Source organism: Pantherophis guttatus, chromosome 5 (genome assembly GCF_059756535.1).
Source record: "Pantherophis guttatus breed Tessera chromosome 5, ASM5975653v1, whole genome shotgun sequence".
Lineage (NCBI taxonomy): Eukaryota > Metazoa > Chordata > Lepidosauria > Squamata > Colubridae > Pantherophis > Pantherophis guttatus.
The window spans coordinates 12688721-12701247 of NC_142067.1; the positions used below are offsets into that span (position 1 = coordinate 12688721).

Genomic DNA, 12527 nt, shown 5'->3' on the forward strand with positions numbered 1-12527 from the left:
GGGGCACTCGCCCTCTGGAATGAGCTACCCCCAGGGATACGACTGATCCCGGACCTCCGGACCTTCTGCTGGCCTCTGAAGACTTTTTTATTTCAGCAAGCAGGGCTGGGTTAAAAATCTTTTAATTGCTGAATTTTATGGGTAAGAGGTTTTAAATTGGGGGAAGCCAATATAAATTTAATTTTGTTTGAATAGTATTTTAATGTTTATATTGTATGTTTTTTAGTTTTGGCTGTTCACCGCCCCGAGTCCTTCAGGAGAGGGGGCGGTATAAAAATTTAAATAAACAAACAAATAAATAAATAAATAAATATGTGACTTTAGCTTGGTAAAATAAGAATTTAAATAAGCTGGCTCGGAAAACCAATGCTGGGACAGTGATATCTCTGCTGGTAAAGCTCTGTTTTCCTGACATTTTACTTACCATTTGCAGGTTGTGGACGGTAAACTGTGGTTCCAGTTGGACTGTGGCGCTGGCCCGGGCATCCTGGGAATTTCAGGCAGGACTGTGAATGATGGCAGCTGGCATTCCGTCTTCCTCGAGTTGAACCGAAACTTCACCAGCCTCTCGCTCGACGATAGCTACGTGGAGAGGCGCAAAGCTCCCCTTTATTTCCAGACCCTGAGCACTGATAGCTCCGTTTATTTCGGAGCCCAGGTCCAGGTGGATAACGTCCGAAGCTTAACAGACAAGAGGTCCACCCAGGTCTTGAGCGGCTTCCAAGGCTGTTTGGATTCCATCATCCTCAACAACAACGAGTTGCCTCTCCAGAACAAACGCAGCAGCTTTGCAGAGGTGGTGGGACTAACCGAACTGAAGCTTGGCTGTGTGCTGTATCCTGACCCCTGTGAGCGTAACCCTTGTCAGAACGGAGGAACCTGTATCAGTGTGCCATCTGGGGGTGAGTATTCGCGCCTTGTACTTGGGAATTTTCTGGGTGAGGGGTGTTGTGATCCAGGCTCAAGTAAGTATTATCAGACGCAATCAGTTCTAAACAAACAGACTTTATTAGAACAGCTGAGAATTAACTCATTCTCAGCGTAGTCCAAACTTAATTCAAAACAAATTCTTCATAACACAATTCTTCAACCTTATCACCAACCTTGGTCTACTGTGACAAACTGCCAAAGGCTTTTCTTGGCAAATGTTCAGAAGCAGAAGACGCCGACAAGAAATAAATGAAGCAAGACAAGAAACAAATCTATCAACGTTGTTTCCTGACAAAGAGCCCAAGAGCCATTGCTGGTCTTTTAAGCCTTATGGGAGGGGCCAATCATCTCTTGGCCTTACTCCCAAGTCGTCCTTTTTGCTTTAGCTGCTCTTGCCTTCTGGCAGCTCTTCTCATGCGTGCACTAGGAACAGGCTCCTCCTGTTCCTCTGCCTCTCTGCTGTCAGCCTCTGGAGGCTCCGGAGTCCACACATCACTCCCAGATAGCCCTGGCCCAGGGGTGAAATGCTCCCGCTTCGGACCGGATCGCCCAATCTGGTAGCGATGGAGGCGGGTGGTTCAGAGAACCAGTAGCAAAAATCCCTGTCCCCCCCCCAATTTCCCAGCTGAGCCGCACAATCATCAGAGGCTTTTTTTTTATTTTTAAAAGCATTTTTTCTACAACCTCTTTGGCCGAAAAAATGCTTTTAAAAGTTAAAAAAAAAAAAGCCTCTGATGATCGCACGGCTCAGCTGGGATCATCAGAGACTTTAAAAAAAAAAAAAGCTTCTGCCAATCAGGCAAGTCAGCTGGGATCGTCAGAGGCTTTAAAAGCAATTTTTTACAACCTCTTCAGCCAAAGAGGTTGTAGAAAAAAATGGCTTTAAAAGTTAAAAAAAAAAAGTTGGCCATGCCCACTCAGTCATATTACCCCCACCACCACCAAGCCACGCCCACAGAACCGAAAGTAACAAATTTTACATTTCACCACTGCCTTGGCCCCATCTCTGCCTCTGACGCAGAGCCCTCATCCAGGCCTTCCCCAGCCTCCAGGACTGGCCCATGTTCTTCCTCAGCCTCCTCACTGTCTGACTCCACTGCCAGCTCCGCAGGCTGCTGGCAGACCACAAGAACGGGTGAGCTTAGTTGAACTCCTGGTGGTGTAGTGGTTAAAAGTGCAGAATTGCAGGCAAACTGCCCACAGTCTAGAGTTCGATCCTGACTGGCTCTCAAGGTTGTGAGAGAGAGAGCCATGGTGGCGCACGGGTTAGAATGCAGTATTGCAGCCTTAACTCCCTGCTCCCTGCCAGGAGTTCGATCCTGACCAACTGAGGTGGGTAAAACGAGGACCCAGATTGTTGGGGGCAACATGCTGACATTGTAAATTGCTCGGAGAGTACTGTAAAGCACTATGGGGCAGTATGTAAGTCTTAACTGCTATTGCTATGGACTCAGCCTTCCATCCATCCTTCCAAGATTGATAAAATGAGGAGCCAGATTTGGTGGAGGGGACAATATTCAAATAAGAGATGGTATTCAGCCGGTTTGCAACAGTTCGGGTGAACTGGTAGCGGCGATCATGGGCGGTGGCTCCAAGTCATGCTATTTAGACACATTTTTGAGGCTGGGTGCATGCGCGGAAGGCACACAAAGCGAGCATGCGCGCAGCGAACTGGTGGTAAAGGTAAGTGAAACCCACCCCTGAATTCCAGATAATGCTTACATTTTGACTGCCCAGAGCGTGCTGTAAAACACTATGCGACGATATACAAGTCTAACTGATATTGGTACTGTGCCATCAGCTTTGCATGCCAACCCTCCGTCCATTTGTCGATTGATTTTCAGCTGCAGAGAGAAACTGGAAACATCCTACATATCTTTCTGCGCAGCATTAATTCACAGAGCCGTCAATGGTATAATATATTCCATTTGTCTTCGGTCAGACATATTGACTTATCGTGTGTTGGGCAGCATCCCCCAACTTCACAATAATTCTTTGCACTCTTAATTGGTCTGAGTGTCCCTAAATCACACTTTCTGTAGATGATTGATTTGGTGTTCTGCGCTGCAATCAATCATTCCAACGATCTCCTAACCCGTCCAAGATGCTGGGCTCTGGACCCATCCAACTTTGGCGATGGTGATGATCACAGTGATAATGATTTGTTGTTTGACATGACGACACATCTATTGATCACAGAGTCTAACCCGCTTCCTATTGCTATGTCTCCTATTCCTCTGTGAGCGCTGAGTATAATAATTTCCCTTTATTCTGAACCTGTGCTATTGTTCGGACCCCACCGTGAATAATGTACTATGAAGAGAGATTAAATATTTAGCTCGAAGAAGGGAACTTTGATGGAGAGTATGCAGAGGTGGTATTCAGCCAGTTCGTGCAAACCGGTAGCGGAGACGTCCTATGTAGGCATGTTTTTGAGGCTGGGTGCATGCACGGAAGACATGTGAGCAAGCTGGGACTCGGGAAGCAGAGAATAGATGGCGGTTAGTCAGAGGTGGTATTTACCAGTTCTCCAAACTACTCAAAATTTCCGCTACCAGTTCTCCAGAATTGGTCAGAACCTGCTGAAACCCACCTCTGGCAGAAGGCCAAAATGTGAAACCCACCGCTGACAGTTATGGCACTGCAGGGAGTAAGGATGATAAAAGTTTAGTTTCTGGAATTATGGAAGAATGGCTTTCTAAGGGAAAGGGACTGAATTGTTTTTAAGTCCAGAGGGAGCAGATAGCGTTCGGAAGGGATTCAGGTTGATTCCTTGTACTAAATGTCTAAGAGTATAAGAGCCATGGTGGTGCAGTGGTTGGAATGCAGTACTGCAGGGCTAACACACTACTCACTCCAGGAGTTCAATTCCGAGCGGCTCAAGGTTGACTCAGCCTTCCCTCCTTCCGAGGTGGGTAAAATGAGGACCCAGATTGTTGGGGGGCGATAGGCTGACTCTGTAAACTGCTTAGAGAGGGCTGTAAAGCACTGCGAAGCGGTATATAAGTCTAAGGGCTATTGCTATAAGGAGGAGTTATAGCATAATCAGACTTTGCTTAGGTTCTGAGATTACAGCAAGATTCTGTTGATATAGCCAATCCTATAGAGTAGGGGTCTCCAACCTTTCCAGCTTTGCAGACTGACGGAGGTGGCGGGGGACAGAGGGGGATGGGTCCCTGATGCTCAGGTATGCAGCTCCATTTACACAAGTGGCAGGTGCGCACGCAAATGGAGCTTCCTGTGCAACCGCAAATGACTGTCACTCACACGAATGGAGCTTTGCCACTTTCCTGCCGCTTGTGCAGCCTGGAGGTTGGGGACCCCTGATAGAGAGTTGATTTCCTGGTCTGATCCCTACCCCTCCCTTCAAATACCTAAAAGGACATAACACACACACACATACAAAATCACTGTTGTTTTAAGCAATAAAATTAACATTGATTAGAATTCAGTTCTGCCTATCGGTTTGACCCTCCACAACAGTCCCCACGTGGCCCCATGGGAAAATTAATTGCCCATTCCGACATAGAGTCAACTATGCTCTCGATTGTCTATAACAGGGTCTCCCAACTTGGCAACTTTGCCGGCTGGGGAATTCTGGGAGTTGAAGTCCACAAGTCTTAAAGTTGCCACGTTTGGGAGACCCACCACATCGAAGACATGTAGAAGAATATCACAAATTAGCTATCGTCTTAAGAGGCAGGATACAGAACAGTGGGTTACGCGAAAAAAAATGTCCATTGAATCCTAGAGAACAGTTCAACCGGAAAAACAAATTATCCAGTTTGGCGGTTGAGTTCTTCATTGGCTACGTTCAAGTGGAGATGGACATCTAGAGAGACATCTTTCAGGAGGAGCTTTGCTAAATTAGGCAGGACTTTGAATAGCTCTTTTCCAATCTATGGTTTTATGAGTTTTGAAAGTCCCATATCTCTTTTTTGTGAGCTTTGAGGAGGGATTTGATTCATATTAGGACAGATTTTTGAGGCATCCATTCTTCGTAGGGTACATTATAGTCTATTCAGAGGTGGTATTCAGCCGGTTTGCACCGATTCGGGCGAACCAGTAGCGATGATTGCGGGTGGCCCTGCCCAGCCGCCCCAGCTCCAAGTCATGCTACTTAGGCAGGTTTTCGAGCCCGGGCGCATACGTGGGGCAAACTGATGGTAAAGCTAAGTGAACCCACCCCTAAGTCTATTCCTTATTTACTCCTTGCCATCTTAGTATTGGAATTCATGGGGATTTATACCACGTCCCCATCACATATACCAACATGGAACATAGAAGCACAGTCCAATGTTTGAGTGGATCTTTACTGAAAGTGTGTGCCTCCGCTTATACTTGAAGCTCATGCCAATAATTTTGCATCTAATCCTACCGAAACAACTTTCTCCTTGGGGAAATAAGGAAATGGTATTGTAATGCATAAATTGCTTTTGTGGTTAATCCCACCTGCTAGAAACGAATTCTCAGTGGAATATAATTTTCTGTGTTATTGATGAGCTCGCCACATAGCTAATCTAATATGTGTGCACTTGTGAGCATGCATATCACACTGATAAATATATTGTATATTCTCCCACTTTTTCTACTCAATATCGATGATCCTCGACTTAATGACCGTAATTGACCTCAAAATTTCTGTTGCTGAGCGAGATGGTTGTTAAGAGAATTTTGCCCCATTTTACAACCTTTCTTGCCACAGTTGTTAAGTGAACCCCTGCAGTTGTTAAATTAGCAACACGGTTGTTAAGTGAATCTGGCTTCCCTGATTTGACTTTGCTGTCCCCAAAAGGTGATCACATGACCCCAGGATACAGCACTCGTCATAAACCTGAGTCATTTGCCAAGTGCCTGAATTTCGATCACGTGACCATGGGGATGCTGCAATGGCCATAAGTGTGAAAAACGGTCAAGTCATTTTTTTTCAGGGCTGTTGTACCTTCGAACAGTCACTAAATGAACTGTTGTTTTGTTTTGTTTTTAATTTTGATTTATATGCCGCCCTTCTCCGGAGACTTACAAGGCGTTAAGCAATAGCCTTCATACTTTTGTATATTTTATACAAAGTCAGCTTATTGCCCCTACAAACTGGGTCCTCATTTTACCTACCTTAGAAAGGATGGAAGGCTGAGTCAACCTTGAACCTGGTGAGAATTGAACTCGCAGTAATTGCAGGCAGCTGGAAGCTAAATACTACCTTTAACAGTAGCATTAGTCTGCTGCGCCACTCAGGCCCCTGTATGTATGTCGAGAACTACTTTGTACAAACAAACACAGTATCTTTGGCCATCCTGCACCAGGCCAGCCCTACCTTTATGGCAGTGTTTCCCAAAGTGTGGTACGAGTACCCCCAGGGGTACGGGAAGAGTTTGGTGGGGGTACGCGTTGCACCGGAGTTTGGTGGGGATCACGTGGGAATATCCACTGCACCGTGCTTAGCTGCGCCCACAGAACAAGGAAAGAAATAGGCGCATATCGCAGTTTTTACACGGGAACTGGGGCCATCGTACATCGTATCGCAACTCATTATGGCGTGAACTTCTGCGCATCCTTCGCGCAGCTCGGTTTCGGCCATTTTTAAACTGCGGGAACATTAACAGTTGATGTTGAGCCCCGGAGCTGTTTAAACGCCGGAGAATTGCAGTGTTATCTAAGTGTTTCCCAAAGTGTGTTACGTGTACCCCCAGGAGTACCATATGTTTTTTATGAGGGGTACTCAGCGTTACGAAAATTATAGAAGGGGTACACATGTGTCAAAAGTTTGGGAAACACTGCTTTATGGCTTTGCAGCCTTCATGTTAATACTGGTCATCTCCTAGAACAGGGATGGCAAATGTGGCTCTTTTACAACCTGTGGACTTCAACTCCCAGAATTCCTGAGACAGCCAAGCTATCTCAGGAATTCTGGGAGTTGAAGTCCACAGGTTGTAAAAGAGCCACATTTGCCCACCCCTGTCGTAGAACAACTGACCTTCAGAAGTTGAGGAGCTTCATCACTGGAAGCTTTCAAGAAGAGACTGGACTGCCATGTTGTAGGGCGGTGATGGTGAACCTAATGGCACGCAGATCCCTCTCTGTGTGCACATGTGCCATCACCAGCTGCTCTTGTCATTTCTAGAGCCAGCTAGTTGGTCTTCAGGGGCACCGGAGTGCCAGAAAAGGGCCTAAAAACAGCCAAAAAACAGGCCATTTTTCGGGCTATTTCCAGGCTGTTTTGAGGCCATTTTCTGGCGCTCTGGTGCCCCTAAAGACCAACTGAAGAACAGCCTGAAAACAGTCTGAAAAACAGGCCTGAAAATGGCCTGGAAAATGGCCAAAACCGGCCAAAAAACAGGCATGCATGGGCCGGCCAACTGGTCTTCAGGTTTCCCATGCTCCAGCGCGTGTACATGCACGCATGTTCCAGTTTGGGCACCCAGTTCGCCATCACTGTTGTAAAGTTTCCTTTTTGGACGGGGTTGGATTAGATGACCTATAAGGTCCCTTCTAACCCTGTTATTCTGTTAGATTGCTTCAATCTTACGGGAAACGAACTCAAGGATAATACTTAGTGAAAAAACAATGGCAATGTCCATAGACCTGACCACGAAAGCATTAGCGCCTTTAATAGGGAACCTTAGAACATGTGTTGATGCAAAGTTGTATGTGTAAAAAGTTCCCCATATTTGCAAATATGAAATCTGGGAGGCTGAGTGCATTTGATCGTGCGAGGAAAGCAGGGTCATCATTCCAAAGGTGCAGAAGCTTTTAAGGAAAATAGTAAAATGCGTTGATTTATGTTTCTGAGCCATAAAAATAAAACCCGTGCCTAACTTTCACTCGGCATATTATAAATTAGATCAAGCATCTTTCCCCCACCCGCCTCCCATAAATAAGCAAAGTAAATGGGGAGCCTGGCTCATCTTGGAGCTCTCAATCTTGCGGGACTCAGAAAAATCGCCTGATGTTCTGAAATTTTAAACCTTTCTGTACCAAATCATTTTAATAGAATTCCCTTTTCTGCTTCGTCCCTCGGCGGATTGAACGCTTCACATTTACATCGGCTGCCGGGAGGGAAGAATCTCTTCAAATGAAGGGCCCATTTTATTAGAAAGAAGCGGAGACGAGCAGCTCACATCTGAAGGGTCCGTTTTATTAGGCGAGATAGACAAGTAGCTCACATTCGGGTGTGTTTTGCTGCTGTGTTTTATGTTCGAAAGCTAGTTAGGCCGCCATGCGTTAACGGCTGCCGTCAGAGGAGAGCCTTGAGGGGGGTAGCTCAGCTTCTTTACTCATCGTCTCCTCTCTGTCTTGCATCGTGTTTCTCTCCGTGGTCTCTTGTTAGGAAATTTATTTCCTTGGGCTTTTCTTTCACGCTCTCAGCAGTGTATGTAAATAAAGGATTGTAATGGTGCCATAATTCTAAAGCAGCAGCCTTTAACGATATATCAGCCAGTCTATAAGGCAATCAGCTGCCGGCACCAGTAGGAAATTTCCTTTCCGTTCCTTCCTCCCTCCCAAGCAAAATAAATTTATTAGCCCAAGCCAATCCGCTGTATATAAAAAGCGGATATATAATTCAACCGAGTTCAGCAGAAGGCCCTCAATTCAATGTATTGGCTAAAAGAACGGGCCATGTTTAGAAGAGGTCTTTTCACACTTTACTTGGTGACTATCGAGTAGATCAGGGGTGTCAAACTCAATTTCATTGAGGGCCGCATTAGGGTTTAAATCACTAGTAAAAAGGCTTGATTTAAATCAACTCGATTTAAATCATAATTTTTAAAGAGCAACTGTCATTTCTGCTACTCCTTTGACCCGCTGTTGACTCACCGATAGTCCCAGTGTTGCAGAATATACAGCCTCCTGCTACATAACTAAGCTCCATTTCATGCTGAATAAACTAAATTATTTATGTATCTTAAATAGAAAACTATCTTACGATAGATTTTTACCCCAAAAGTTTTTTATTAAAATAAATTCTGCTACCACCAATAGCCTCCCACCGACCAGTACGCTCCCATAGAGAGGGGCTCCTCCGGGTGCCGTCGGCCAAACAATGTCGACTGGCGGCCCCCAGGGGGAGAGCCTTCTCTGTGGGGGCACCTACTATCTGGAACGAGCTCCCCCCCCCCGAGATATGGAGGATTCCGGATCTGCGTGCCTTTCGCCGCGCGCTTAAGATGTTCCTATTCCATCAAGCTGGCCTGACCTAAACTTTTCCTCTTTTTAAATGGGAATTTTAAATTTGGTTTTAAATTATTGGGGTTTTAAAATGGTTCAGCCAAATTTATTTAATTTGTTTTATCTCCATTTTAAATTTTGTATTTATATGTTTTATTTTATGGCTGTTCACCACCCTGAGTCCTTCGGGAGTAGGGCGGTATACAAATTTAATTAAATGAAAATGAAAATGAAAATGAAATTCGATAAAAATCAAAAAAATCCGATTTAAATCAAAAAAATCCGATTTAAATTTTAAAAATCTGATTTTTTTTGATTTTTTTTTAAAAAGTCATTGATTTTTATCCACCCTGCTCTATATTGATCCCTCCTCACACTTTGTAGTCTTTAGAGAAGTTTTAACAGTAACAGAGTTGGGAGGGACCTTGGAGGTCATCTAGTCCTACCCCCTGCTCACGTAGGAGACCTACACTAGGGATTCAAACGCCGAATTGCCGACCTTTCTGATTGACAAGCTCAGCGCCTTAGCCACTGAGCCACCTAGCCAGGCTAAAGTACCTTAGCTAACCTGAAGGTCCTTATTCATAAATATCGCAACGTATCTAAACCCCTCTGCTGTTGTAGCTTTGATTTTCTTCTTCATTAAAGTAAAACAGCCTCCAGGCTTTTCGATAAACCCAGAAAAGGAATGCACGTTGCACAATCTGTGTGTGACTTCGTTCCTGATGTAAGGTTTCTAACTGAGGAATATCTCTAAATTGACCACCAGAGGGGGATAAAACACCACTTTTATTCCTGTTAACTTCCCCAGTGCAACATACCCTATTTGGAGAATTAAAAGAGTTTCCTTTATCGCTGAAATGTATACTTACCCTTCCAAATTTCTGCTTCTCTCCTCCCCCACAACTTAGGTTACCAGTGCAGTTGCCTTTCTCAGTTCACTGGGCGAAACTGTGAATCGGAGATCACCGCCTGCTTTCCAAATCCTTGCCACAATGGAGGATCCTGTGATCCCATAGGCAGCGCCTTCATTTGCACCTGCAAAAGTGGATTGACTGGAGTGACGTAAGTAGAATCATCCCGGAGAAGACCTCACTAGGGTGCATGGGCCCCTCGAAGGTTTTTTGGATTTAGCATCACTAATCTGCAGCGTTGTCAGGGTTCTGACGGATGCCCTAATTAAATCATGAGTCTCGAGCCAAGCTTCAGAAGAAATCCAGTTATTTATTAGGAGCTACATGTCGGCACGTTCCCAAGTGAAGCCAGCTCTGACCCTACGTAATTTACGCCTGTTTCCTGTAGCAATAAAAATAACTTTGGAAAACCAATTCCATTGATGATACAGAGTTACGGTCCGTATGTGGTTTATACAATAATAATCAGACATCACACAGTGCTACAAAAGTTAAATTGGTTATTTTTTTTCAAAGCACTGATGAGAAACATCTGAGTGGTGCGGTGGCCTACAGGTGGTGCTCTCGCCTCATAATCAGGAGGCTGTGAGTTCAATCCTATGTAGAAGCAGATATTTCTCTCAGGGGACAATGAGGATATATCTGCTGGGGGGGGGGAACTCCGCATTGGCAACAGGAAGGGCATCTGGCCAGTAAACACTCAGCTCCATTCAGTTGCCCAGACTCTACCCCGCAAGGGTTTATGGGGTCATTAAAAGAAGATGATGATGATGATGATTGAAGAGAAACATCTGTTTTACATCTGTCTCAGTGGTGGGTTCCTCCCGGTTCGGTCCGGTTCAGCCGAGCCGGTAGTGGTGACGATATGACGTCACCGAACCAGTTCTCCCCCCCCCCGCCCTCCCATCCCTCCACCCCCCCCACGTTATTCTTACCTTTTATTTGGCCCCACCCCCAATCTATTGCTGCCTCCTGAGTCCCAGCTGATGACTAGAGGGAAAAAAACTGTTTAAACTCTTGCCGCGGGGCTTCAAAGGGCCGTCCTACAGCTGATCAGTGTTGAAAGCAAACAAATGAGATGGGTCGTAAGTGCGAGGACTGGTCGTAAGTGCGAGGACCTTCCAGAAATGACTGACCAGCTAGCCATGCCCACCTAGTCACATGACCTCCAAGCCACACCCACAAAATAATCCACGCCCACAGAACCGGTAGTAAAAAAATTTAGAACCCACCCCTGATCTGTCTCCTTACTTTCTTCATGCTGAAATCAAGGTAACAAGCATAGGATTGGCCGTCAACAGTCCCATGTTAAGACAAAGCTCTTCAGTGACCTTCACACTCAGCTCTTGGACGTGTAACTGAAGACCATCTTAAGCTATTCCGAATCGTCTTCATCCTTGTATATGGAGATAGCCATTCTTTGCAGCTCATTGCTTAGTTAGATCTTTTAATGAGATATTCTTAGATAACCATTGACTGCTGATCTTTACCGAGACTAGTTGAGAGGGGATTTTTCCCCTAGTTGTGCTTTGCTTAAGCAAAAAGATCTTTCTGAGCTCTCACATAATTCAATGCCTCTAACTGTTCTTCATCTATATATCAGTGGGGAAATCCAATTTTTTTTACTACCGATTCTGTGAGCGTGGCTTGGTGGGTGTAGTGTGGCTTGGTGGGCGTGACAGGGGAAGCATACTGCAAAATCACCATTCCTACCCCACTCCAGGGGAAGGATGTTGCAAAATCTCCATTTCCACCCCACTCCAGGGAGAAGCATACTGCAAATTCCCCATTCCCTTCCCACTCCTGGGGGAAGGATATTGCAAAATCTCCATTCCCACCCCACTCCTGGGGGAAGGATACTGCAAAATCTCCATTCTCACCCCACTCCAGGGGGAAGCATACTGCAAAATCCCCATCCCTCCCCACTCCTGGGGGAAGGATATTGCAAAATCTCCATTCCCACCCCACTCCTGGGGGAAGGATATTGCAAAATCTCCATTCTTACCCCACTCCAGGGGGAAGCATACTGCAAAATCCCCATCCCTCCCCACTCCTGGGGGAAGGATATTGCAAAATCTCCATTCCCATCCCACTCCAGGAGGAAGCATACTGCAAAATCCCCATTCCCTCCCCACTCCTGGGGGAAGGATATTGCAAAATCTCCATTCTCACCTCACTCCATGGGGAAGCATACTGCAAAATCCCCATTCCCTCCCCACTCCTGGGGGAAGGATATTGCAAAATCTCCATTCTTACCTCATTCTGGGGCCAGCCAGAGGTGGTATTTGCCGGTTCTCTGAACTACTCAAAATTTCCACTGCCGGTTCTCCAGAACCTGTCAGAACTGCTGGATTTCACTCCTGCTATATATGTAACCTTTCAATGATTGACAGGCCATCCTGTATTAGCAATTTCACACAGGTAGCAGGATAGGCGGTAAGTGAACCGGGTAGTTCCTGGATGTTTTGTTCCTTAATACAATATGGAGTTGTTTAAATGTTATCCCTCCATTCTTAG

General features: G+C 45.5%; 1 protein-coding gene across 11 annotated transcripts in view; it reads left to right on the forward strand.

Annotated features, from left to right (window-relative positions):
- The window catches only part of FAT3 (FAT atypical cadherin 3), a 626029-nt gene that overhangs the window by 582689 nt on the left and 30813 nt on the right, over positions 1-12527 (forward strand). For all 11 annotated transcript variants that reach the window (XM_034408488.3, XM_087894589.1, XM_087894591.1 and 8 more), the window contains 2 exons: positions 434-902; positions 10008-10161. In XM_034408488.3, coding sequence (XP_034264379.2) covers positions 434-902; positions 10008-10161 — 623 coding nt within the window. The remainder of the gene's footprint in view (positions 1-433; positions 903-10007; positions 10162-12527) is intronic.